Source organism: Phytophthora cinnamomi (assembly GCF_018691715.1).
Source record: "Phytophthora cinnamomi strain GKB4 chromosome Unknown Contig62, whole genome shotgun sequence".
Taxonomy (NCBI): domain Eukaryota; phylum Oomycota; class Peronosporomycetes; order Peronosporales; family Peronosporaceae; genus Phytophthora; species Phytophthora cinnamomi.
Window position 1 is genome coordinate 117,421 of NW_027150995.1, and position 25,275 is coordinate 142,695.

The following is a 25,275-nucleotide window of genomic DNA, read 5'->3' on the forward strand; positions in this document are numbered from 1 at the left end:
GTTTGATATGCTTGCACTGGATGCGTCTTACATGGAGTCGCTTCGCTTCAGCAGAAGGCTCTCGTAGCGCGGGGGGACCAGCTCCGCTGGGATGCAACGCGGATTGCGGCGTGGCGAGAGGTTGAAGCGCGGCGGTGACTCGGACGCTGCCGTCGGGGAGAGCGAGAAGCTTGAGCGGAAGTCGTCTCGGGCCTTGGGAGTTGGTGACTGCTTGCTCCACGGAACCACAATCCACTCGACGGCGGGCAGCTTGAGGAAGTCTCGGACGTGGGGCTCCGCCGTGAGAGGGATCTCTTGGTCGAGGACGCCTTGGAAACTCAGCCGGAGCACGCGTTCGAGGAAGAGCTGCAAGTACGCAGCCCGGCGCTCCAGAAAGCTGGCGGAGAAGTAGCGGAAGAATGTTTTCGGCGGGAGCAGTCTGCGGATCTGCAGCGAAGGCACCTTCTCCTCCAGTTTCACGGCCAGCTCGTCGAACTCGGAGTAGCGGCGATCAACGGTAGCTACCTCCAGTTCCCCGTTCGCGTAGAACAGCACACTGATGGCATACTTGGCGATGCTGTCCATGACCGTGACGCTGGAAATCTCCACTGTAAATGCTCCGTCATTCGGCGTTTCGTCAAACCAATAGCACGGGTCGACGAAGCGCACACACTTCCCAGCACCAGACCGATGCATGCTGTTCGAGCGCAACAACGGGCCAAAGTCGCTGCCAATGTTGCCGTTATCGTAGGTGCGCCCTAACATGCGCGCGAGCGCTTCTTCGCGCGGGGACTTCCTTGTGTTGTACCATTTCCCGTAGAAGCTAGCATCCGACGACATGTTCACGTCGATGTCAAGCCATGCGCTTGGCAGAACGGGGCGATTGCCGCCGTCTTGGCCTTCAATTCGAGCATCACACGAGCTGGTTGCAACGATCGTCTGCTCTCCAAAGCCAAGCGCGAGGCCCAAGAAGTCTCGTACCCGCACATTGCTCGACACGGGCTCCTTGAGTGTCACAAGTCCGTTGAAGCCGATCTCGGTGATTTGCATCACGAAACTCAAGAACTTGATCACCTCTTCGCCGTACGCATCGAGGTCTCGTTGCCTACGCGCTGTGATCAGGCGTGTTCCGTGCGTCGGCATTTTGTCGGCCAGGCGGTGGCCTAGATACTGGAGCGACAGCGCCTCCGTCAGCTGCACGATCTCCTGCTGCGTGCGCTCGACGTACGAGACGAAGTACTGCCGCTTCGAGGCTGGCTTGATGCGGGAGCCGTCGCAAATGGACCTGGCGCAACAACACATGACTGCGATGCGGAAGCAGATCTCCCCGTTGTCCTGGAACACCGAGGCCATCTTGATGGTGAAGTCGCCGGGCGACGCGAACGCAGGCGACCACGAGTTGGGCTGACAGAAGACGCGGGTCAAGCCTTCGTGCATCTCCGGGATCTCGATCTCGTCCAGGTCAACGTTCGGCAGTGCAGGCAGCGCGAGGCTCCTGCTCTTCCGGACTTTCAGCGTCTGCGGGTCCGGCGTGCGGATGATCTCCATCAGCGCGGACGTTGCAGGCCCATCCAGTGGCTCGGTCTGCTCCAGCGGCCGCACTTGAGCCACGAGGTTGTCGTAGTTGCGCATCGCTCGCTCCAGTTGAGTAGCGGAAGGCACTGGAGGCCGTTGATTCTGGAGGTCGGAGCACGACGCCCTCTTTTCCAGGAAGGTCTCGTAGGCGAGGCGCTTGGTCCCGGTCGTCGGCATCTTGAGTGCCGTCGGCGTCGAGGGCGACGCACCGCTGCCGCAGGACAGGGACAGCATGGTCCGAGTCGCGTCCGCGCCCACGCCCAGCGCCCGCCTGCCTGGAGTCGAGTAAAAGGAGAAGTGTCGGTGGCAACAGCGCGAGCTCCTTGGAGAAAGTCCGCCGGTATGTATATAGCTCGCAGATCGACAAGCAAAAATCGACCAGCACCAGCCAAAGGACCGAATTAGCCAACTGGGCGTTGGGCCAGCATGAGACCAGCCAAAATCCTGCAATTTTTGCCGCGACAACCGAAAGCGCGGATTCTCCGGCAAAATGGGTCGACCTTCACTAGCACTTGCCAGCAGCAGTGGCGAGATCACCGACAGCATGTCAATGCGGTGGAAGTCGCGCAATGCAAGCAATTCCGACGCTTCCGCCTCGAAGCGACGTGGGTGACCGGCGACGCTTCGGGCCATTCCGCGATCGACCGCTGAAGAGGAAGAACCACTGTACTAGAGACCACCATGGCCTGCTCGTGCGCCGGACTCGTGTCGCTCATCGTGCTGTTCGCAGCCGTGGCGCTCAACATCGTGGCCTTCTCGCTGCCGCTGTGGACCACGAGCTCGAGCGTGAACGAGTCGCTGCAGAGCACAGTGGACAGCTCCGACTTCGCCGCGGGCGTCTGGGGCTTCTGCACGGACGTCGAGTTCTCGGCGGCTAGCGACGGCGCCAACGCCAGCGCCAGCTTCGACCACTGCTACCTCTTCCACACGTCCTCCAAGTACGACGTGACCGAGCTGGACTCGAACCTGATGGCCAACTTCTCGGACTACAGCGTCTGCGACGGCTACAGCCGCGCCGGGGACGAGAGCGATGCCACGCAGCTCGCTTACGCGTCCGCGCTGGCCACGACCGCCGGCATGGACGCCACGCAGTTCAACAAGTTCCTGCACAAGTCCTGCGGGGCTCTTGGGGCTGCTACACTGGCCTTCGGGGGCATCAGCATGAGCGCGGGCGTGCTGTCCTTCGTGGCGCTGACACTCGGCATCACGTGCTGCAAACGCCGCTCCATCTTCGTGCTGGGCGGCAAGGTGTTCGTGGGCATCGCGCTCGTGGCGACGGTGCTCATGTTCGCGCTGTGGATCCCGCAGGCGCACCCGCTGGGCAAGGCCGACGACGTCACGCTCAATGGATCCTTCGTCCTCGCCGTCTGCAGCGCCGTGCTGTACATGATCGCGTCGGGGCTCGTGGCGCGCCACGCCGGCATCAAGGGATGAGCTTAGCTCAGAGCTACGGTAAGGCCAGGACTCTCGCGCGAGAAGAGAAGCTGAGATACATGTGCGGTGCGTGCAGATTAAGGCAGCGACCTGTGTAGTAACTACGAAGCCGGCCCCGCCTTGCTTGACATCAATGTGAATAGGTCGTCTCGGGTTCGAGTCGCCCAAGACTAACGCTTGTCAACCATGAAACTGTAGCCATCTTATCGTCTTTTCTATTTTCTAGGATCGCGACTTGCGATCTTCCAGCGCTTTTGACGCTTTTGACGTCAAATCTGCTGATGCCGATGTCTCGGGTGGCTGTGATTTTGGTGCTGTGTGTGGCGTACTGCTGCATTGCTGCTGGCGCCTCGACTGTGGGGCATGCCGACGTGAACGCCGCGCCGCCTCTGCAACAGCAGGACCAGGAGGAGCTGCTCAAGGGGGTGCAGATGCTCTACCCGGAGCCGGACGCGCCGTACAGGTCTCCGCTGGCGTTCCGCTTCGTGCTGATCACGCCGTCCGACTTCAGCTCGCTGATGGAAACGTACGCTGGTCGGCGGTGGCTGTGTCTGCAGCTGGACGGCACCTGGCGTCGGTGCATCCCCATTGAAAGCGGGACGCTCATCCAAGAGTCCATCGACGTCGGCAACCACACGGCGCGCCTCGTGCTCGTCGACTCGTCGACGCCAGAGACGGGAAGGCTGTTGATGCAGTCAGAGCAGGTGTCCTTCACGATCTTGAGCGACGAGGCATTTGCCGCTGTACTACAGCAGCAACGGCTGGACGACCTGGCACTCTACGGAGCTCAAACTGGAGAGGAGGACATGAGCGTTGTCGAATGGTATCGACTGAAGAGGCAAGATCAGGACAAGGATAACGCTGCTTCAGTCCTTGTTACACACGAGGTTGATGCTGCTACGGGTGAGGCTCGACCGGTTGGTGGTGCCAAGGCGGAACCAGTCCACAACAGCCCTACGGATCCTCCGTTCTTGGTCATTGGCGTCAAGACCCGAGTAATCGACGGGTTCCCATTCCGACAAGCCATCCGACAGACATGGGCTAGCAAGGGCAGTCTGCCCAGCACTGTGCGCGTCCTTTTCGCTGGTTGTCGCGTCCCGGCGGATGCAAGTGAAGAAATTCACCAAGCTATTGCATACGAGCAAAAAGTGTACGGTGGAGACCTACTCACGGACGCGCTGGAATGTGAAGACTCTTACGCAACACTGCCAGATAAAGTCAAGGAGTTCCTCCACTTCGTTGGAACTGACCACGTACTGCGACGCTCGGGCTACGTCATGATTGCAGACGATGACGTGTACTTGCGCGCTCGTGACTTAGCAGAGCAGCTCGCAGCGCTGGGCCCGCTACACGACTTGTATGCTGGCCACGTGAAGCAAGGCAACTCTTTCGTGCCAGAGAGAGATCCACAGCGCAAGTACTACCTGCCAGAGTCTGTCTACCCTCTGGACGAGTTTCCGCCATTCGCCTGGGGTCCTCACTATCTCATGTCAATGGACGTCGTCGAGTTCATTGCCGACAACCGCGAAGAGCTGCAAGGGCTTGGACCGCTCGACGATGTGACCATAGCGCTGTGGCTGCTTGCGATTCAGGTCCACCCGCAACATCTCGATTTATTCAATAACCTCCGTGAGACACCATGCTCGAACGAGCTCCTAGCGTACGCAGACTTGGGGCCGTTAGCGATGCGCATCATCCAGAGCAACTTGCAATCTGGCCGCAACTTCTGCCATGGATTCAACGCGCATACCTGGGATAAAGATGGCTTGCGGTGATCCACAAGCTCGCGGACGGTGAACAACAAATACAGTTGGCTAATCAACGAGATCGAGATCGCTTTTACCAGAGTGATGACAGGTAATTCAGCTGTATGTCCTAAAATTCACGGTTCACACACGAAATGCGTTTAAGTTACTTACGATTACTGGTGGTGAAACCTCCGTGCATGGCCAAGTATCGGATCATATTCATTCGTTGCACTTCAGTTGTTGGAGGGTGTCCACAAGGTGGGATTTACTAACGTCTACCACATTGCCGTGTAAGGTCTGTAGCTTTGAACATACTGTCGCCACGATTTCGGCACATGAATGACCAGACCCTGGAAAATTTAGACGACATTGCACACATACCCTTCGCAAATACTGACTTACGTGCTCGTTGTACGGTGAATATTGTACCTTGATACCAGCATGGGTTGGTGTTGATATCATGGTAAGGAGATGGATTTCGCGTGCCTTGTCCGACTGGCTCAACGATACATCAAGCTGTAGGTCTTCCCGAGAAAACGCTAGTGCTCGGGGTATACTCTGGGCCGGTTCGCCTCCATTCTGTCCCATCCAGACGTAGCGATCGAATCCGTGGCAAAAATCACGTCGAGCTAACACATTTTTGTGAATCAAGCGAACCGCGGACGGCGATAAATCACTCAGGGTGATGAGGTCGCTCTTGCATGGCCCTGATCTGAGGTGTTGAAGACCAATGCGGTGAACAGGATGAACCTGCCTCGTCAGCATCCAGAGGGCAACTGAGATGTCGTCCATTCCTCCCAAACCTTGCAGTCTGCGGCGATTTTTCGACACAAAACGAACATTATCCATTGACAAGAAGAAATTAGCCCCAAGCGCGAACGGAGGCAACTCGCTCAATGGGTATTGTTCTTTGGTGAGGTAGTGAGGGGACTCCGGAATCCGAGTTGGTGGGGTTTTGCGAGCGTTTTCTATCTCGCGGACGTGTCCTGAATAAAATCGTTCTTGAGGGCCCAAATGTGTCAGCCATTCAACAATCTTGTCTAGACGAAGGTAGATATCATCATCAGCGACCATAACAAACTGTGCGTTCGAATATTGGGTTGCCGCGAGATGGAGGAACTCCTTCGTTTTGTCTGCTAGGTGGATGTACGCATCGTCGCAATCCAACTCGTCGGTTAACATGTCACCGTAGACTTGTTTTTCCACTTCTATTGCTCCCCAGATCCGACGTAATTTTGATTCTTCCAACGGACTGGACAACATTTCCTCAGGTACGTCAGCATACGGCCGACATCCAAGAAATATTATCTCTACACCTTCTGGTACCAACGTTTTGTCAGCCCACGTCTCTCGAATAGCCTGTCGAAATGGAAAGTGAGATAAAACTGCCGTCCTTACGCCGATTACTAGGAAGGGATTCGCTGTCTCGTGCATGTTAGTGCGTTCCCCAATCCTAAAACCAGAATACTCGAGGCTCTGTAGCACGTCGTGATCCAGTTGTCTCTGCTGCGATTGGGCCCAATCCAAAAGCGACATCTGGTACCCCGCACGATGTTGTTCGTGATCCTTGTCGATTTTTCGAGCGATATGCGCAACAAAATCAGTGTCATTCACTAGAGTGAAGGAGATCGGATCGGACACACTATTCACCTCATTCTCATACATCCCCGATCGCTTGAGATACACACGTGCAGTGCACTGTCCAATGTAGTGGTACTCGACGGCTTGGTCGTACAGTTTGCGGCAGAAAACCGTGACGGAGTTCACTTCTACGCAGAAAATCGCATTCGCATATTGGGCGGTGAAAAGCTTGTCACCGCCAGGCCGCACGTGGATTTGAACTCGGAACACCACAGGGGACTTCTCTATCGCCCCATCGGTCGGGTAAATGAGGCTGATTCCTTGGACGGGATCGCTGTGGTTCTCAAGCGCGTCGACGTGCACGTGGTGAGTAGCATCCTCTGGCACTTGAGATCTGCTTTCCAAGGGCAGTGATGGTGAATCCCTTGCACGAGCACCCGTGGCGAGAAACAGCAAGAGCGGAGCAACAAGCGCGAGGTACAGCTTCATCGAGCACATGACAAAGATCTTGTGGATCTTTTGATGTGCAAAACGTTCTCATTTATGTTCACGTTGATTGGTTAACTAAACTTTTTAGAATTTTCTTTTTAATTTTTTTATTGGGTTGGATGAAGTACTTCGAAGCTTATCATTGGGAATTCCTCGGCTTGCGCTAGAAAGCTCCTTATATATCGACGCACACATTTCGGATTATGTCGCTACTAGTATTTGGTTCTCATGGTAGCCGAGATTCCAACCCCACCGCGTCTTCGCGAACAAGCTGCAATTTAGTATGTAGCAGGTTCCCAATGTCAGTACAAGCAGTAGCATTGACAGCGTTGGGGAAGCTTAAACGAGTCTCAGCGCATACTCGGCGCATGTACGCTGCAAAGGTCTCGCTGGACGGGATATACGAGACTTTGATCCCAGCGTGGGTTGACGTCGAAATGGCGGCTGTCATCTGGAACAGACCAGGTTTATCTTCGTTTGCAATGACAAAATCAATCTGAAGTTGCTCTGGGTACCATGGTAGAACGCGGTACAGCCCGTTTTTCATTCCGTCGTCTGACGCCTTGAGCCACATCTTTCGATCAAAACCATGACAAAAGGGGCGCTCCTCTAGCAAATTGTAGTGAACTTCACGAAGTGCCAACGGGGACAAGTCCCCAAATGCCACGAACTTATTGCTGCATGGTTCTGCGCGCAAATAGCCCAGCCATGGTAAGTGCTGAACATGTACTTGGATCGTTAGCATCCACAGCGGAATTGTGATGTCGTCCATTCCATTCAAGTCGCGGAGATGACGCCGGTTCTTCGAGATAAATGTTGCACAGTCCATTGAAAGGAAGAAGTACGCGCCCATTGCCATCGGAGGAAGCTCAGAGAGCGGATACAGCTTCACGGACAGCGAATAACTCAGGCTATCGTTTCGATTAGGCGTGTCTTTTCGAGCGTGTTGCACCGAAGGCACCTGCCCACTGTAGTATCGAGTCTGTGGTCCAAGATTTTTAAAAAACGTGACCAGCTTATCCGCCCGAACGTAGACGTCATCATCAGCAAGCATCACAAATTGTGCACGAGAGTACTTTGTTGCTGCGATATGTAAGAATTCCTTCACCTTATTCGCTAGATCAAGGTAAGAGTCGTTGCAGTCGAGTTCATCCGTAAGCAAATCCCCATAGACCATTTTCTCCAAGGCTATAGCTTCCCGGAGCCGTCTGCGCTCCGTTTCCCGTGTTATATAATCGTCACCAACGAGCGAAAATGGCCGACACCCCACGAAAAGTACTTTAGCATCGCGAGGTAGATATTCTTTACTCGCCCAAGTTTCTCGGACAGCTTGCCGAAGCGCAAAATTCGTGACAACGGCGGTCTTCACGCCGATAAGGAGCACCAACTCTTCATCTTGCTCCATATCGAGATTTTCGCTGTCCAACGTCGCTTCATAAAGACCCACACGATCTTGCTCCAGTCGTTTTAGCATTTCTTCTGGTCGCTGTCGCTGCTGCTGTGAAGCCCACTCAAGCAGGGAAAGATCAAAGCCAGCCCTGTACTTTGCTTGTCTCGAGCTCACAAAGTCTGCAGTTCGTGCAGCAAACACGGAACTGTTGACAACATTAAATGTGACTGGAGCCGACATCCAGTATCTGTCACCTCTCGGTTCGCCGTCATCGTCAACATGGCTGAAAAAGGCTTGCAAAGTATAATCACCAAACTCCCAATCTTGCAGCTTCACCCAAGGATCGCCCACTGGGGAGCACGAAAGTGTTACGTTGCCCGACTCGAAGCAAATACTCATGTCGGCGTACACCTCCCTGTACAACGCAGCACCGCCAGCCCGAATGTTGACCACCGTTCTCAGTCGGAAGGGTGGGGTCTCCATAGCTCCATCGAGGGGGTACAGGATCTCCAGCGACGTTACCGGGTCCTGGAGCCCACCCAGCGGACCACCGCCTGAAAAGTGGTCGCCAGTCACGTTTCCTACATTGGAAACCCATTGCTGCTCGCTGCCCGTGCTGCCGGTCGAAGCGCAGACACAGGCAACAAGACCCAGCACGAAGCCTGCCACTTGGCGCATTTGTGTCTGGTTTGCGTGTCAAAGCGATCTTTCGGTGGTCGATTTTTTTCAACATGGCTACACACATACAAGTTGAACTGCTACCATGGATCTTTAGTGTGCAGTTAACCCTCCTGTGCATGTGGCGCCATCGAGGGCGGAGTGGACAGTAATTGACAAGACATCGCTGGAGCAATAACCCGCGATGACAAGCGGTTTAAAAATGACCTCAACACGTTCAAACGTAAATAGAGGATCGAACGCGCTCCGTTCACCTGGCGTTTGGTGCTCAATAATGACCACCGACAGCCCCGAGTCTTCCCCTGCTCGTTCTCGTGTGGAGGAAGAGGACGCCACCCAAGAATTCTCTCAACCTGTCGTGGAGGATGCAGCTTCCCCGCCATTCGCGTTTGCAGCGTGGAAGGCCCAGCTCGAGTTGATGCTGCAACGCGAGGCTGAACTGGTGCATGAAAGTGTGCAGGCGCTGCTGGGTGACTTCGACGACCGGTCTCAGTTCGTTCGAGGAGACTTTGCGTGGCGCAAGCAGCTCGTGGCCTTCCACGAGCGATTGCAGGACATGCTCACGAACCAACTCGGTATTTTGGCGGCAAACGTTAGTAAACACGCGGCGCAAGTGGCCGAGAGCCTCGCGCAAACGTTGGCCAAGGCGGAACGCGATGGACAGCGTGCTGTTCACAAGCAAGAACAGAAGGGAGACTTGGCTTTGCGTCGTGCACGTGCTGCACTGGCCAAGGAAGTGGACCGGACAGCGAGGCTGGAAAAGTGTCTTCGCCTCGAAGAAGCGCGCCAGGCAGCCGCGATATTGGCGGAACGCGAGCGCCAACTCACTGCTGAGCACAACGAACGAGAAAGCCACCTCCAGGCGCTGCTGAGCGAGATGCGATCGTCTAACGAGTCCCTTGAGACGCTCAACTCGCAGCTACTGGAGGCGCTTCGAACGTCACGCGGTGAGCTTGATCAGATGCGAAACACCTTGGTGCGGTGCATGTCGCGGCCAAAGCGCAGGGTCTCAAGTAGCACCCTGCCAGGAGAAAGCAAGAGTGTTGAGAGCGCGCCTCGGCAAAGTGGAGAAAAGAGCGGAAAGAACAGCACTACTCGCGGCATGGATTCACTGCCGTCTACAGCAAACGAGCTGCTGCTTGTACCTTCACTGCGACAGTCGTTGAGTGCGGCAACGCAAACTGTGGCGAATCTGAAAGCCCGTGTAAGTGAGCTCGAAAACACCCGTGATAGTGACAAACACCGCCTACAGGAGCTGCAGCTCGCTCTGGCTCAAGCAGAAAACGAGAAATTAAAAGCAACAAAGTTGCTCAGTGAAGCTCGTTCGGCTCTGATCGACAATGAGAACAAGCTGGTTGAAGCCGCAAACGAAAGCGTGCGGTGGCAGGATAAGTTTGATAGATTACAAGCCTTGGCGCAGGGTCGAGAGCGGGCACTTGCGGACTCACAGAGACTAGAAAATGCCACTCGTGACCAGTTGGCATTATTGACGAGTCGGCTGGAGCGTGTCCTGACTATCGAGGCGCAATGGTGTGATTTCGAGCATGCAGTAGCGAAGTGGAAAGAGAACCAACAGGGCCAGCTAGGCGACTTGGAGTCAATAGTGGAGTCATTTCTCCGCTTAGATGAAAGCGACAAAACTAAACCAACGGAGCTTGTGCCAACGGAGGCACAGAAGGATATCGAGATCCGTCTGCGGTACGAATTTGAAAGGCGCTTCGGCGAACAACTTATTTTGCGAGTAAGTCATGAGAGACGACGTGTACTGGAGCGGCTTGAGCGCATATGTGCTGCAGAAGCAAAAGAAAAGCAGGATAAAAGTCAACGTAGACGCCAAAGTGTATCTCGCATTAATGGCCTCGAAAGCGACTTCATCCGTCTAAAACGACTTGTGAAAAGTGCCTACGATCAGCTTGGTATTAGCGTGGGTGAATGGTCTGAGACGGACTTGGATGGCCTTCATGCGCGGTTAAGGGCTCTAGAGGCCCAAGTGCACTCCCTCGAGCATGATCTGGAATTCGCAACGAGCGGAGCAGAAGAACAACGGGTATCACTTGTGCGTGCTGAATTAGCACAGCAAGAGAAGGATCTTCTATTAGCCGAGCTGGCATCGCGTTACCGACAGCTACGTGCAACTCAAGGCTCATGGGGCTCACAACAGCAACCACCAACGCAGCAGAGTCCCCGGCAATACCAAGCTATCGAGTGCAAGCCTCTCACTGTGTACGGTATTCCACAACCACTGACACAAAAGACCAGGCTGCATTCTCTGATGCAACTTCCCGTGCGGACGAGACCTTCGTCAGCGGCACCTTGCTTAGAATCCGCGGAGCACCAACACGAGTCGATGTGCCGTGTTCCTCAGTCACCACCAAGTCGACTTGGTCCTCACCATAGTAACAAAACATGGCATCTTGAGCATCACAAACAAAAAAGCGAAGGCCAGGCAGAGAAAGTTGAAGAGCATGTTCGGAGTGTGCTGAAAATGAGCTTGTTGGACCAAGCAAACCAGCTAGAAGACACAGTTGGCTCCGATGGGGTGAGTTGTCTGCTTTCCCAGGCTTTTCCCTCTATTTATTTGCTTACTCGCTATGTTTGCTCAGGTTTTTGAAATTCTTCACCGTCGCCGGCACCGCAAGCAGCATTTTCAGATGGCAAGCGAGTGAAGTTTCTCCGCCAGAGTCATGTACGAGGCTCTCAATAGAACATCGTGGAGGAGTAAAGCCAGCTCGGGTCGGCTTTTGCGCAACTCGACCATTTGCTTCCGCGTGAAGGACGCAGCTACGGTGTCAGGTGCCGTGGACGTTGCATCTAACACCCGCGGTTGCATCAGCATAAAATCCATGTCGCCAAAGATGCAACCCGGTCGGACCCGCCCCACTAGTTCCATCATCGTGGATTGCTGGTTATCATTCGCAACTGAAGTGTTTGGGGCCCGCACTTCCTCAGGTTGGGCATGTTCCGACTTCGGTGAGTCAGACGACAGCGTAGACTCAGTCTGGATTGTCATCAGTTCGACTGTGCCCCTCAGTAACACGAACCACGCGTCCGAACTCTGACCGACACAAAAAAGCTGGCCTCCTTCAGTCCATTCACGCATATTGAACATTTGAGCTAGCTCCTCCAGGTGCTGCAGCGACACGGGGTCATCCTTGTGAGCGTCTGTCAGATATGCAGCAAACACTTGCGAAAGTGGTAGAGTTGTTGAGTTCAGCGGCGAGTAAATTAAGTGATGGCCTGAACGAAGGGATCGCCGCTTTGCCGCCGAAAGAATGAGCTGTTGTTCGCACCATTCCAAAGCTAGATCCAGATCGGATGTGACGTATGATCCCCTTTGCTGTGGCTGCGAACACTCTTCATCCTGAATTGGAGCTGCGGGAATCACATCATTGGCCCGCAGAAGAAACTCGATGCTGGGTTTCATCCCGCAGTAAACCGCACAAACTTTACCCATACTAAATGAAAACTTCAGTGTCAAGAAGCATGACCGTGCTGCAGTAGCGTCCATCCCGCTGACTTGAGAGAAATCCAGAACCACAAATTGTGTAGGTTGCCGTTCCCGATCAAGACATGGTTGTCCATGTAGGTTCACTAATGTCGGAGGCATATTTACCCGTCTATCGCCACTGTACATTGCGGGTCTTTCTCGTACGCTCGATAGAAGTGGCAGTCTCTCCGCTTGCCCCATTGCTCGAGAAAGTTGTCCATTGCTGGAGTTAGCGCCATCGCCGCCAGCCCCTCCTAGTGGCGAGCGAACGTAAACTGCGCTTTTAACGCAGTTTTGGATGCGTGTGGCCGAGCCAAAGAATATATGACCTTGAAGCTCGATCGTAACAATAGCATCCTGCTGCCGAGAACCGCTACTCCCCGGATCCGCGCTTGGTGAGTTGGAATCATACAGTAATGCATGCTGATCAGCGTTGCGGATAACGTTACTGGTTTTGTGCACGATTTTAACGTCCTGAGCTTTGGCGTATTCTACCAGGAAACTTGCTGCTGCCAGTGCAACACCAGTAGCTAATCCCAGCTGAACTCCAAAAACATTTAAGCAACAGAACGTTCCCACTACGGTTAAGTATTCAGCGAAGAGAAGCTTGTGGTACACGTCCACCAGCCAAGTTTTGAGCAAGTCGATTCCAATAAAAATCATCACAGCACCGAACAGAAATTTCGGCACAAATGCCATAAGCGAAACCGGTGCCACAACAATGGCCAACTCACACACAGCAAGAGTGACTCCAATTAGCCTCGTGATCCCGGGGAAACGTGCTTCAGCTGTCGCACTGGGGCGAAAGCGCGAAGTGAACAGGGTCTGGCTGAATATGTACGAACCTGTGTAGCCACCAGTGAGACCACTTATAAGGTTGGACATGCCAACCGTCTGAAGTTGTGCGTTGTAGTTCATATTGCTGGTCGTTCCCATGCAAATGGAGGCGATATCCAGTGATGAAGCAAACGCAATCATCACAAACATACTCAGCATCGTTGGCAGTTGCGCAGGCATAGCCCTCCAGTGAATATGATCGAAATCAAACATCGAGTATACTTCCGCTAACGGGACACCTGTTCCTTTGTCTTCGAGAAATCCCGCCGCGCGTGCATCACTCAAAGTATACTTTGAGACCCATAGCACCAAGAAAAAGCTTGCAGGCAGCACCAGGATGCAACTCGGGAACACAGCAAAGTGCCGAAAGCGAGAAGTAAGCACTGCTAGCATGACTCCTCCAGCCAAGCCTGGAGCGAGCAGCATCAAGCTATGAGACGAACTCATTAGCACGCCCCAGCCACGCGCGGACGCAAGACTCACGCCGGTTGTGAGTGCGATGCCGCCTTTCACCATGAAAAAACCGACATAGGCCAGGTATCCACCGATAACGGGCGTCGGCAGGTACTGCACGAGCGAGGCCAGGCGCGCTTTGCCGGTGAGGATCAGCCCCACTCCCACCAGCATAGTACTAATACTCAAGTGCACTAGAACAGTGGCGATCCGCTCCACTAGTGGTACGGTCGGACCCAGCTCCGTCATAATGGACGCGGCCATGCTGGCCAGGAAGATCATCCCCGTGTCTTGCACCTGCCCGATGGCGAAGGGCAGCGGCGAGAGACTAGTGATCACGAGTTGGTGCACCATACTCGACGCGAAGACGAGCTTCGTGAGCATGGGCAGAGCGTCCGCGAACTCGGGGTGACTGAAGATGATGGTCGCGAAGCCAATCATGACAGGACACAGCACTGTGACAACAAACAGACACACGACCACTCAGTCGACCGGTTGGTCTACTTATCCTCTTCACACTGCAACTTACCGATCGAGACCACAATGCCCGCCAGCACAGCGTGGACGACGCCCTGGATCAGCAGCTGCAGCCTGGCGCATGAACCAGACGACTCCCTGAGCTCCAGGGGGCGTCCGTTGCCAGCTCCGCCGCCGGGGGAGAGCGACAGCGCGCGCAGCACGGCGTCTCCGTCGTCGTCGAAGCGCGGGCAGCCTCGGTCTGCGTCGATGGTCACGCGTCCAGGCGAGAACGATGGCTTCATCGTTGGCGTTGCGGGATGGTTGGGGACTGGTTGCACGTTGCAGGCACTTCAACTTGGGCTCATTTCTGCGCGAGGGGTCGCGGCGCGCGCTGATTGGTTCGTCTTCGTTCGTGTGGAACACACGAATTCGATCGACGGCAGGTGGTACGTATGTACATGTACACGTGTGTGAGCGCGATCATTCGCGAAGTGTCCCGAGAGATCCCAAGCAGCTCAAGTGAAGCCCCGATGGCCCCCAAGAACCCCCGCATCATCGCCCTCTTCGACGTGGACGGCACGCTCACGGCCGCGCGCAAGACCGCCACGCCCGCGATGCTGGAGCGCCTCAAGAAGCTGCGCGAGAGCATCACCATCGGCGTCGTGGGCGGCTCGGACCTGGTCAAGCAGAAGGAGCAGCTCGGCGAGGACGGTATGTAGGCGCCTGCCTGGCTGGGTGGATAAAAAGCAGAGAAAATGACTGACGCTGTGTACGCTTGCTGCAGTGACCGACAACTTCGACTACAGCTTCTCGGAGAACGGCCTCGTGGCCTACCACAACGGCAAGCTCGTGGGCGAAACGGTGGGTGCAACCGTGACTGACTGGTGGTGAGGCTGAGCTGGTTGACTGACAGACTGGCGCGTGCAATACCTACCAACCTACAGAACCTCAAGAGCCAGTACTCGAACGAGCAGATCAACCGCCTCGTGAACTTCGCGCTGCGCTACATCGCCGACCTGGACATCCCCGTGAAGCGCGGCACCTTCGTGGAATTCCGCATGGGCATGATCAACGTGTCACCCATTGGCCGCAACTGCTCGCAGGAGGAGCGCGACGACTTCGAGAAGTACGACCATATCCACAAGATCCGCGAGACTTTCGTGGAGAAGCTCCGCGCCGAGTTCCCCGACTACAACCTGACCTTCTCCATCGGCGGCCAGGTACGATAAGACCCTCACTCACTTGTTGTGGCTGTACTCGCTGGCGCTGTGTATTGACTATAGCATCTCTGAATTTCCCCTGGTGATCATGATCCATAGATCTCGTTCGACGTGTTCCCGACGGTAAGGACCTTGCGCAACGCACATCGTTGAACCATGCAGATTGACTAACCACACCAAATGCGTTGTGCAGGGCTGGGACAAGACCTTCTGCCTCCGTTACCTGGACGCCAAGGACTACGACGAAATCCACTTCTTCGGTGACAAGACCCACAAGGTAAGCTTGCAGGGATTTTATTCTTTGGACGTTGCAGTTGTTGCGCCATACTAATCCCATCCGATGTGCTACATACAGGGTGGCAACGACTATGAGATCTACACGAGCGACCGCACTATTGGCCACTCGGTGAAGAACCCGGAGGAGACCATCCAGATCCTGGACCAGCTCTTCCCTTAGAGGAGAGGTGTTCGGAGGCTTGCTACTATCGATACCCGCGCAACTTGGCCATCATGCCGAAAGAGTTGCGTGCTTAATGCAAAATATTAGCGCCGTGCCCGTTTCCCTTTGTCTTCGTTCTCTTCCAGCAGTACGTCGCTGCCGAGAACTTTAGCCATAGGATCATCGCCGCGCGACTTGAGCAGCTTGTATGCCTCCATCTCCTCCGCGTTCACCTCGTAATTGCCCATGGAGTTGTACTTGCGCTTCTTGTCGTCCACTTCCGCTTGTTTCTTTTTCTCCTTTGCCGCCTTCTTGATAGCCTTCTTGAGTTTCTTTTCATCCAGATCAGGAGCGATGTTTTCGCCATACATTTCGCTACGCTTGCTAATGACACCACCTGCCTGCGCGGAAGCCGATCCGTCACTTTGTCCCGGCTCGAGTTTCTCTGGAGGCTTGAGCATCGCGCGTTCAGCGTTCGCAATCTTCGACTCCTCGAGGGCCTTTTTTCCGTCTTCGCCCGTGCAATAGGACTTGCGGACCTTCGAGTGACAGCAGGCGTATCCCCATGCCATCTCACTACGATCGAACCATGAGCCCCAAATGCTAGTGTGGTTGTTCTCCAATGCATCTTCGATGTACTTGGAGCGCACGGGTGCCCGTTCACGGCCCTTGACGACGCGGCCGTCGCGTGAGTACTCAACGTAATGTTCACTTTGCGCCAGCAGAAGCTCTTTCGGTGGTGCTTCCAGGTGTTCTTGGCCGCCGTATTTGTCAAGAATCTTGCGGCTCTTTTCCTTTTCAAGCGCAGCCTTCCTCTCTTCATACTGTTTCTTCAGGAACTCAGCCTGCGAAGGGTTTGCCAGCGGGTGGATGTCTGTGCCCTTGGAGTACGCCTCCCACGCGAAAAGCTGTGCAGACGCCAGCTTCTGTGCGTCGCCCGTGTAGCGCGCCACGTTGTCGCCGACGTAGGTCGTGTCCTCGGGGTTCAGCTCCGGGTTCGGGTTGTCGCGCATGGACCGCGTCTTCGGATCGTAGTAGGCCGAGTTGGGGTTCAAGTTGCGCAGGTACTTGGCTGTGTCCTCGCGGATACGCAGATTGCGCACCGTCGTCTTCATCTGGGCCCCTCCCACACCTCCCTGTCGCGCCACTCGGTCCGTGAACATGGGTCCTTCGTCGTGGTCGCGGAACTCCTCGTCCTCGGACTCCATGTCCGACTCGTAGTCCGAGTCCGAGTCGGACCCCGAGTTGGCGGCCGAGCTGTCCTTCTCCTTGTTCCTGCGCGTCTTCTTGTCCTTCTTCTTGTCCACCGACTCCTTGAGCTTCTTGTTGATCTCCTCGGCGCGCAGCTTCTTGCGGGCCGCGTCCACCTTCTCGTAGCGCTCGATGGTCTTGGCGTGCTCCTTGGGGTCGTAGCCGAGCCACTGGTCGCGCTTGGCGTCGAACGCGAGCTTGCCGAACTTCTCGGAGCGCACGTCCACCACCACGTCGTCGCCGCGCAGGTCCTTGTTGGTCTTCCAGGCGCCGACCTTGCGCGGGCGCTCGACGCACTCGCTGGTCTTGTGGCTCATGGCGCCGCAGTTCTTGCACGCGCCCTTGCGCCACTTGCGCTGCCTGGCGCCGGAGGCCGCTGCCGCGTGCTGCTTGCGGCCCTTGAGGTAAAGCTCGTCGGCCTCGTGGATGGACAGCAGGTGCGCCTGGTGCTGCAGCGTCTGGTGCTTGAGCGACGGCCCCGAGTCGCCCAGGTACCACGGCCGCTTGCTGATGTACTCGGGGTTGTGCGGGTTGATGAGGTTGCCGTCCGCATCCTGCTCAGGCGGCAGCGTGCCGTTCTTGCGCGCCTCCTCGATCTCGCGCTTCTTCTTGAAGTCGCTGCTCGACAGCCGCTCGCCCCCCGCGGACGCCATCGCCTCGTGCTTCGGCTGCTGCTCTTTGGGCGCTGCGTCGGACGGAGGTTCGCATCATTGGCTGAAATACGAAGAGGGTTTTCGACCAATCGACGGCCGTTCCGACGGAAATTCCCCCACTCTTGCGCCCATTATGGAATTGGCGCGAGAGGGGAGCGAGTGCGCACGAGAGTGATTGTCATCCATGATCTCGGAGGCGGCGCACGCCGAGTGCGTGCGGCTGCTGGAGCTGCTGACCAACCCGCGCGTGCAGGAGAGCTGGTCCTGGGTGTTCATGGAGCCCGTGGCCATCGCGGGCTACGACCAGGTGATCAAGCGGCCCATGGACCTGGGCACCATCAAGAAGAACCTGGGGCTCAAGCCCTCGCGCTGCCGCTTCAAGTCGCACGAGAAGTTCGCGCGCGACGTGCGCCTGGTCTTCCACAACGCGCTCGCGTACAACAAGCAGGACCAGGACGTCAAGGGCTCCGTCTACGCGGCGGCGCAGCACCTGCTGCGCGTGTTCGAGACGGCCTACGCCAAGGCCATCGACAGCGTCTTCCGCGCGGACGACGCGGCCAAGGCGGCGCACCGCGAGGCCAAGGAGGAGAAGCGCCGGGCGGAGGGCGGCGGCGACGCCAGGCAGGACGGGGACGGCGCCTCCTCGTCCTCGCACCACCACCGCAGCAGCAGCAGCCACCACAGCAGCAGTAGCAGCCACCACCACCACCGTGAGGACGGGGACGAAGGCAGCAAGCACAAGCACAAACACAGCAAGAAGGAGAAAAAGTCCAAGAAGTCCAAGAAAAAGGGCAAGGACAGGGACAAGGATCGCGAGCACAGGCACTCGAGCTCCAGCAGCGGCGAGAGCAAGAAGAAATCCCACCGCAGCGAGCATGAAGGCGGCACAGCTGCTGCTGCGTCGTCGTCGTTGGCTTCTGGTGTGGTCCCGACGAAGGACACTTCGAAGGTTGTGGAGCGCGCAGCGGACAGAAGGAGTGACTCAGTGACCCCGGCTGCTGGTGTTCCCGCCGTTCCCCAGAGCAGCAGCTCCGTTGTGAAACGAGAGACGACGTCGTCGAGCTACACTGCTAGTGGAGCCAAGATGTCGGACTCGGAGGTGACAGCGTGTCTGACAGTGTTGATGAAGCTGATCAAGTACAAGGAGGGTGCCATCAGTCCCGCGGCGCCGTTCCTGCAGCCTGTGGACCTCACCCACTTCCCGGACTATCGCATTAAAGTCCCGAACCGCATGCATCTTTACGGTGTCCAGAAGAAACTCCGCAGTGGAAGTTACACCACGATCGATGCGTTTGCGTACGACATGCGGCTAATTTTCTCGAACTGCTTGGTGTACAACAGCGACGTGATACTTAGCAAGGTGATGCGAAACCACGCAGTCACCCTGATGAAAGTTTTTGAAACTCAGTTTGCCAAGATTGGCGGCTCGTGGCCTGGTATTTCGGAGCGGTGGAAATGCCACCAGATCCTCCAAGAGATTCTAGGGCATCGGACGGATGGACAGGAGACAGCACAGTGGTTTAAGTACCCCGTCGAGTCATACTATGACTCGCCTGACCAAATCCCGTACAACTACTACAAAACGGTCAAGGAACCTATGGACATCGGCACTGTATCGTCGAAGCTGCATCTGGGCGAGTACAAGCACGTATCAGAGTTCATCGCGGGTATGAAGCTGGTGTTCGACAACTGTATTCGCTACTGGAAACCTGATCCCCAGGGACAGACATACTGCGAGTCTGCGGATACATTGTTGCGCGTTTTGCATACGCGGAGCGCCATCTTCAGCTCTTCAGCGAGCAGCAGTGCGTCATCAAAAGAGAAGCAGCGATCTTCCTCATCAACTAAGGTCAAGACAACCTCTGCTGGTTCTCATGTTTCCTCCGCGCAGTTACCACCTGCACCCGTGGTAAGTGCGCCAGCGAGCGACTGTGAAAAGATTAAGAAGAAGTCATCATCGAAGTCGTCAAAGTCGTCAAAGTCGTCAAAGTCGTCGAAGTCGCGAGAGTCAAGTGGGGGCATGCCTGAAAAGGATATTTGTTTGGGTATTATGAAGCAACTTCGAGCGCACAAGATGAAAGGATTTCGAGGGGTTGAGATCAAAACGGCTGGGCCCTTTTTGACCGCTGTCGATACAACCAAGTATCCAGACTATTTAACAATTGTCTCGGAACCGATGGATTTCGCGAAAATTGAGCGCAAACTCAAAAGTGATCGGTATGGCAGCGTCGACGAGTTTAGTGCAGACGTGCATTTGATCTTTTCCAACTGTCACAAGTATAATAGTGATCCTGTGGAAGGTGCCGACATCCGCGCAATGGCCACCAACTTGCGGAACTATTTTGTGGAGCTTTGTAACGAAAAACTTGGCCCCCTGGACGGTATGGTGAATGGGCCGACTCATACGCCGACCCATTCGGCTCATACCGTACCAGTTTTGTCTGCAACTGCTACACAACCCAAGACAGCACCACCAAATGTGCGAGTGGTTTCCGATGCTAAGGTGCATAATACTACTGCCGGGACGGGGTCATCTTCACTCCAGAAGCCAATGAAGAAATCGCCAGCGCCCTCCCCGACCAAAAGACCATTGCCGACAGCTTCGGTAGCAATATTGAGTGGTTTGGCCTCCGTCAAGGATCCGAAGAGAGACGTCGAACCAGCTCTCAGCAGGAAAATACCGAAGAGTGAGCCTTTGGCTGCCGCGACAGCAACCCCAGTCGCTTCAACGAAGCCTGTATCTCAAGCGAAGGTAGTGTCTATCCCAACTCCTGCGACCTCCTCATCGGTGGTGTCGAAGGAATTGCCTCATGATAGCTCTACTAATTTAGCGGGGCTAACTCCTGAGGAGGCAAAAAGATTGCGCAAGGAGCTGAAAGAGAAGAGGAAGAAAGAGAAAAAGGAGAAGAAAGAGAAAAAAAAGAAAAGGGACAAGGAGAAAAAACGCGATAAGAAGGACAAGAAGGAGCGATCCAAGTCAAATTCCAGCGCTCAGGTAAGCCATAATCATGATCATACTCAGGAGGTACAATCATGATTATACTGAGGAGGTACCATTGCTAACGCTTCATGCTTGGTTCTTGTTTTTAGGAGGCCGGGTTGGGCAATCTGCCTAGCTCGGCAACAGTATCCTCAGCTCCTTCTTCTGCTACAACGGCCCATGGATTACCTCCACCTGCTCCTGTTTCTGCTTCGGTGGTCCCTCCATTAAAAGTACAGCACTCTGTGCCTTCAAGCGCATCAGCCGCAATCGCCTCGAAAAGAGGATTGGTGGAACCGCATCTTGCTTCTAGTTCGGCATCAAGCAAGAAGAGCAAGAAGCAGAAAAAGTCGGACCTTAATTCCTGGGAGACAGCCTGCGACCGCGTTCTTAATCGTTTGGGTAAGATTGAGCAAGTGGCAAAGCTGCACTTTAATCACCCGCTGCTGGAGGTATTCCCGCAACTTGCGAGCGAATACACGAGCCTGATCACTGAGCCCATGGATCTGCGCACGTTGCGCGAACAGCTCCACTCGCACGCACTAACGCAGGCGGAGTTCCTGCGAAAGGGACGACTCATTTTCCAGAACGCTGTCAAGTTCAATTGTGCCGATGATCCGGCGTCGACTCAGGTGCGCGATATGTCTGCGCACTTGATGTGGTATTTCGATTCGTTGTGCGCCGAGCTGCAGATTGTTCCGGCACCAGAAGTATCTGGTGAGCAGAGTCGCGCGAAGCGCGACCAACTGAGGCGTGAGCGTGCGGAGTTTGTAAACACTGTGCCAGTTGAGCTCAAGGCCAAGGAATGCCAAAAGCTACTGAGGGTGCTGAACAGCCAGAAGCATGATAAAAATTGCTGGCCTTTCCGGAAGCCTGTGCGAGTGTTGTTCCCAGCATTGTCGGCGGATTATTTCGAAATCATCAAGACACCGATGGACCTGACGACAATTGTGGAAAAGTTGAACGAGTTTGAGTACAAGGCACACGGAGAATTCATTCGTGACGTGCGGTTGACCTTCGAGAATGCTATGATTTACAATCGTGCAGACAAGGATCGTGAAGGATGGAGCGTGTACTCTGCAGCCGTGCACATGCTCGGCGTAGTTGAGGATTTGTGGGGAGATGTAACACTCGAGGTGACCGAAAAGACTCGCCGCCGCGAGCTGCAGCGGAAGGAGCGTATGAATGACGCGAAGCGGAAGCGAAGTGATACCCCGGAGGTCAGCGGTGAGCGTGAGAAAAAGGTACACAAACACCACCATTCTTCGGCAGACAGCGAATCCGGGCACAAGCACCACCACAAGCATCACCACAAGAGCAGCAAAGTGCGACCAGGCGAGGGTGGTGCTGTCGCTACAGGTGCAAGCAGCCACGCATCCAGCTCTGCTACACCAAGCAAAAATGCCGCCTCAACAAATCCTGTCGTTACTGCAACCTCTGTTGTCGGCACGGTTGTTGTCAGCAGTGGATCACGTGAGGATACTAGTGCCGCAGACGCGACAGCTACTCGGGTGAAATTGCAGCTCATGCCCAGCAGGCCGAACATGGAGCGCATGAACAAGCAAGAACGCAAGGCTGAAGAAAAGCGGCGGAAACGCGCCCGGCGCGAAGAGGAAATGGCGCGCACGGAGAAGAGGCGTCGCACTGCTGTGGCAGCTACAGACGACGCATTGCGCGAGGCTGAAATTCGCAGTCGACGCAAGTTGCAGAAATTGGAGATGGCTGAAGCTGTGCGTTTGCGTGAGGAACGCGAGCGGCGTGCTGCGGAAGAGGAGGCTGAGCGAGCACGACGGGCGCAAATGAAGCTGAACGCTGCTGCTTGGACTGGTGTATTGCTACCAGCATCAGGAAGCGCGTCGAACAAAAGAACAGGCTTCTGGGCGAAGAAGCACACGAAGCTGCAGATACCTGTGGCCTTCCAACCCCCAGCCATCAATGCATAAGCTTTGACTGGTGCCCTTCAGTGAAAACCAAACTAATGTATGTCGCGTCAAAAAACATAAAGACTTGCTTGCAGGTCAGTAGTGGCTGGAAGGAAGCGAGGGAACGACGGCATGTTTTGCTACCTTGTCCGTTCCGGCTAAAACGTGAAAAGAACACACCAGTACACGACATCGAAGTAAATAAAAAAAGGTTTACACGGCAACCGCTGCTTGGCACTCATCGTCACCAGAACACTCTAGTTCGTATTGTCACCAATCTCTCACCTGAAAATTGAGTGTCTGGTGCTGAAAGTTGCCGTGAAAACGCTCACCATATAAACGAAGAGACTGAGAGTTGCATTTCATAGGAGCGTAGCAAGAAATGCACTTCAGGCTTTGGGCTGCAGCCGTCAATGTCGTCTTCGTTGTGCAGTGTAAAATCGTTGTGTTGCTTGACTAGCAGTGTCAAGCAACATGCCACCCGCTTGGGATGAGAAAAGATGCGGTGGATCGACCCACGTGCTTCTTCTACCATCCCAGTCGGTTGCCATTGTTCGCTCATGTTTTCAGTAGTTTGTTGTCTTGCCCGAGGTTTTTGGCCGGTTGGTTCCTCGTGCGAGGCCTTGCCGAGTCTGTTTTGATTTTTGTGTTATCTCCCACCCTCTTTTCCTCAGGAAAAATGCGGCAGCGAGCTAGCGGGTGAGCCGGGCAGGTCACCAGCTTGTTCACTCCCTTGTTTCAATCAAGATCACGAGCCTTGGTCTTGCTCTTTCCAATTCACTGTCCTTGCGTCCCCATCCACGTTCTGCTCCTTTCTCCCTCTTTGTCTCTCCGCTGTGTTAGTTAGTGCCGCTTACGGGTACTGCATGTGCTGCTCTTGTTGGTTTCCAAAGTTCGGCTCCGCCATCAGTCCCGTTTCAATACCTTGCCAGCCGTACTTGAAGTGGTAAACGTGCGGGCCCGGCGTCTCTTCCCCACCGCAGATGTGGTAGTTGCCCTTGCACATGCACGCAGGAGGAGGCGGCGCCACGACGGCGTAGCTGTCGCTGGGCGAGCACGGCGACGGGCACGTCTCGAAGCCGTAGCTCTTTCCGAGCGAGGTGTTAATGCCAGCGGAATACAGGTCCACGACATTGTCCGGGCGCAGGAGGCCACACGCAAGGTGGCTGGGCACCACGACCTGCGACTGAATGAACAGCAGCTCCTCCGCCGGTACCTTGGCCCAGCGGTCCTTGGCCTGCGTGCTGGCAGCCTCCAGGTCGCACACCCCGTAGGCCATGGCGTAGAGCCACGACTTGCACTCCCAGAGCACGTTGGGGTCCAGCTGTAGGAACTGGGCCACGAACATAAAGTCCAGCGCCGGGTCCACGAGCAGCAGTGCGGCGCCCGCCAGCACACTGGGCCAGTACTCGATTGCCTGGTAGTCGAGCAACGCGATGTCCACCAGGCGGATGGCGTTCACGAACAGCTCCTTGGTGCCGGACGGGTTGCGCGCCGGGTTGACAAAGTCGCCCATGGTGTCTAGCGGGCGCTGGTCGGCCGAGCCGCCCGCCACCATGAAGAGCAGCCACGCGTAGGGCGTCGTCGGGTGCAGGTTCCACTGCAGCTCCTGGCAACCACATAAGAATGCAAATATCCGTGAGCCATCTGTCTGCCAGCAGGTGCTCCTCCTCCTCCTGCTGCCTGCTCTACATGCACTGCTCTACCTACCACAACGTAATCCACTTCGAGGCGCGCGAGATCCTCGGCCGCCAGTTGGGTGCCGCCCCTCTCCGCCAGGAAGGCGACGAGCTCGGCCGCCTTGGGCGGGTGGACCTCCTCGATCTTGGCGGCCATGAAGACGCAGGCCAGCCCGAGCACGCGGAGCTGGCGCTGCGTGTGGCGCGCGTCGTCGCCGTAGCCGGTGGCCGCGTAGCTGCCCTGGGCGGCGGCGGCGCGGCGGCGCAGCAGCACCTGCGCGTACTGGTTGGCGAAGTGCGCGGTCTGGCGCTGCAGCGCGAAGTGCGCGGCCGCCTCGACGATCCAGCGCCACGTGAAGCCGAACTGCTCGAAGGCCGCCGTCTGCAGGCCCAGTGCGAGCGGCAGCTGGCGCACCGAGTCTGGGGAGTGCGGCGCCGGCGCCTTGAGCGGCGACTGCAGCGGCGATAGCGCGCCGAACGCGGCGGCGGCGGCTGGCGGCGCGGACGCGAGCGCGAGCTGGTGGTAGGACATCTCCTTCTGGCGCATGCTGAGCACCGTCATGAGGTCGGGATTCATGGCCGACGCCTGCGCGGGTGCCTGGGGGCTCTGGGCTCTGCTCTGCTCTCGACGCCCTGCTTCCTTCGCTTCGCTTCCTTCCTCCGCGGCTTCCTTCCTTCCTCCTTCGCTTCCCCCCGTCACTTCCACACTCTCGCGAGTATGCGGCGGCGGCGGTAAAACCTCGCGGGAGCGGCGTTTGGAATCGTAGTACGGTATCGAGATCGGACGGGGAATTGAGTTTTAAGAGTTGACGCAAGCGATTTTCTGACCTACAGTGGAATCGAGGATACTGCGGTTATTAGTTGATGGGGTGTTGCAAAAAGGGTGCGTCTACTGTACGCAGGCCCTGCTGGCTCTTGAGGTTATTCGACCCTTTTGCGACCCATTTTAGCAGAAATGGGCAGATTTCTGTCGACTTGACCTTTGCCGACTACGGGTTGCTTGTCCCCGCAGGACGAAGTA

At 55.8% G+C, this 25,275-nt stretch overlaps 11 protein-coding genes across 11 annotated transcripts; 7 read left to right on the top strand and 4 right to left on the bottom strand.

Annotated features, from left to right (window-relative positions):
* Window positions 1-27: 27 nt before the first annotated feature.
* Window positions 28-1,788, bottom strand: IUM83_06767 (uncharacterized protein; the record flags this gene model as incomplete). The annotated part of the gene is made up of 1 exon (XM_067930998.1): window positions 28-1,788. The coding sequence occupies one exon, from the start codon at window positions 1,786-1,788 to the stop codon at window positions 28-30; it is 1,761 nt and encodes a 586-aa protein (XP_067787099.1).
* A 447-nt stretch (window positions 1,789-2,235) lies between these two features.
* Window positions 2,236-2,988, top strand: IUM83_06768 (APS kinase/ATP sulfurlyase/pyrophosphatase fusion protein; the record flags this gene model as incomplete). Its single annotated transcript, XM_067930999.1, has 1 exon — window positions 2,236-2,988. One exon carries the CDS (start codon window positions 2,236-2,238, stop codon window positions 2,986-2,988), a length of 753 nt encoding a protein of 250 aa, XP_067787188.1.
* A 281-nt stretch (window positions 2,989-3,269) lies between these two features.
* On the top strand, window positions 3,270-4,763 carry IUM83_06769 (Tetraacyldisaccharide 4'-kinase; the record flags this gene model as incomplete). The annotated part of the gene is made up of 1 exon (XM_067931000.1): window positions 3,270-4,763. The coding sequence occupies one exon, from the start codon at window positions 3,270-3,272 to the stop codon at window positions 4,761-4,763; it is 1,494 nt and encodes a 497-aa protein (XP_067787094.1).
* A 4,385-nt stretch (window positions 4,764-9,148) lies between these two features.
* IUM83_06770 (Mitotic spindle assembly checkpoint protein) lies at window positions 9,149-11,540 on the top strand (the record flags this gene model as incomplete). The annotated part of the gene is made up of 3 exons (XM_067931001.1): window positions 9,149-10,572; window positions 11,365-11,413; window positions 11,478-11,540. 3 exons carry the CDS (start codon window positions 9,149-9,151, stop codon window positions 11,538-11,540), a joined length of 1,536 nt encoding a protein of 511 aa, XP_067787050.1.
* A 2,044-nt stretch (window positions 11,541-13,584) lies between these two features.
* IUM83_06771 (Sulfate Permease (SulP) Family) lies at window positions 13,585-14,412 on the bottom strand (the record flags this gene model as incomplete). The annotated part of the gene is made up of 3 exons (XM_067931002.1): window positions 13,585-13,608; window positions 13,682-14,106; window positions 14,181-14,412. 3 exons carry the CDS (start codon window positions 14,410-14,412, stop codon window positions 13,585-13,587), a joined length of 681 nt encoding a protein of 226 aa, XP_067787248.1.
* Window positions 14,413-14,640: 228 nt separating this feature from the next.
* On the top strand, window positions 14,641-15,787 carry IUM83_06772 (Phosphomannomutase; the record flags this gene model as incomplete). Its single annotated transcript, XM_067931003.1, has 6 exons — window positions 14,641-14,821; window positions 14,895-14,971; window positions 15,055-15,330; window positions 15,430-15,453; window positions 15,524-15,607; window positions 15,686-15,787. 6 exons carry the CDS (start codon window positions 14,641-14,643, stop codon window positions 15,785-15,787), a joined length of 744 nt encoding a protein of 247 aa, XP_067787247.1.
* Window positions 15,788-15,873: 86 nt separating this feature from the next.
* IUM83_06773 (Pre-mRNA-splicing factor SLU7) lies at window positions 15,874-17,673 on the bottom strand (the record flags this gene model as incomplete). Its single annotated transcript, XM_067931004.1, has 1 exon — window positions 15,874-17,673. One exon carries the CDS (start codon window positions 17,671-17,673, stop codon window positions 15,874-15,876), a length of 1,800 nt encoding a protein of 599 aa, XP_067787049.1.
* Window positions 17,674-17,857: 184 nt separating this feature from the next.
* IUM83_06774 (Transcription initiation factor TFIID) lies at window positions 17,858-19,521 on the top strand (the record flags this gene model as incomplete). The annotated part of the gene is made up of 2 exons (XM_067931005.1): window positions 17,858-19,340; window positions 19,394-19,521. The coding sequence occupies 2 exons, from the start codon at window positions 17,858-17,860 to the stop codon at window positions 19,519-19,521; spliced, it is 1,611 nt and encodes a 536-aa protein (XP_067787245.1).
* Window positions 19,522-19,747: 226 nt separating this feature from the next.
* Window positions 19,748-20,184, top strand: IUM83_06775 (putative bromodomain containing 2; the record flags this gene model as incomplete). The annotated part of the gene is made up of 2 exons (XM_067931006.1): window positions 19,748-19,958; window positions 20,177-20,184. The coding sequence occupies 2 exons, from the start codon at window positions 19,748-19,750 to the stop codon at window positions 20,182-20,184; spliced, it is 219 nt and encodes a 72-aa protein (XP_067787246.1).
* A 969-nt stretch (window positions 20,185-21,153) lies between these two features.
* On the top strand, window positions 21,154-22,596 carry IUM83_06776 (Transcription initiation factor TFIID; the record flags this gene model as incomplete). Its single annotated transcript, XM_067931007.1, has 1 exon — window positions 21,154-22,596. One exon carries the CDS (start codon window positions 21,154-21,156, stop codon window positions 22,594-22,596), a length of 1,443 nt encoding a protein of 480 aa, XP_067787048.1.
* Window positions 22,597-23,428: 832 nt separating this feature from the next.
* Window positions 23,429-24,831, bottom strand: IUM83_06777 (G1/S-specific cyclin-E1; the record flags this gene model as incomplete). The annotated part of the gene is made up of 2 exons (XM_067931008.1): window positions 23,429-24,184; window positions 24,286-24,831. The coding sequence occupies 2 exons, from the start codon at window positions 24,829-24,831 to the stop codon at window positions 23,429-23,431; spliced, it is 1,302 nt and encodes a 433-aa protein (XP_067787235.1).
* Between the last annotated feature and the right edge of the window lie 444 nt (window positions 24,832-25,275).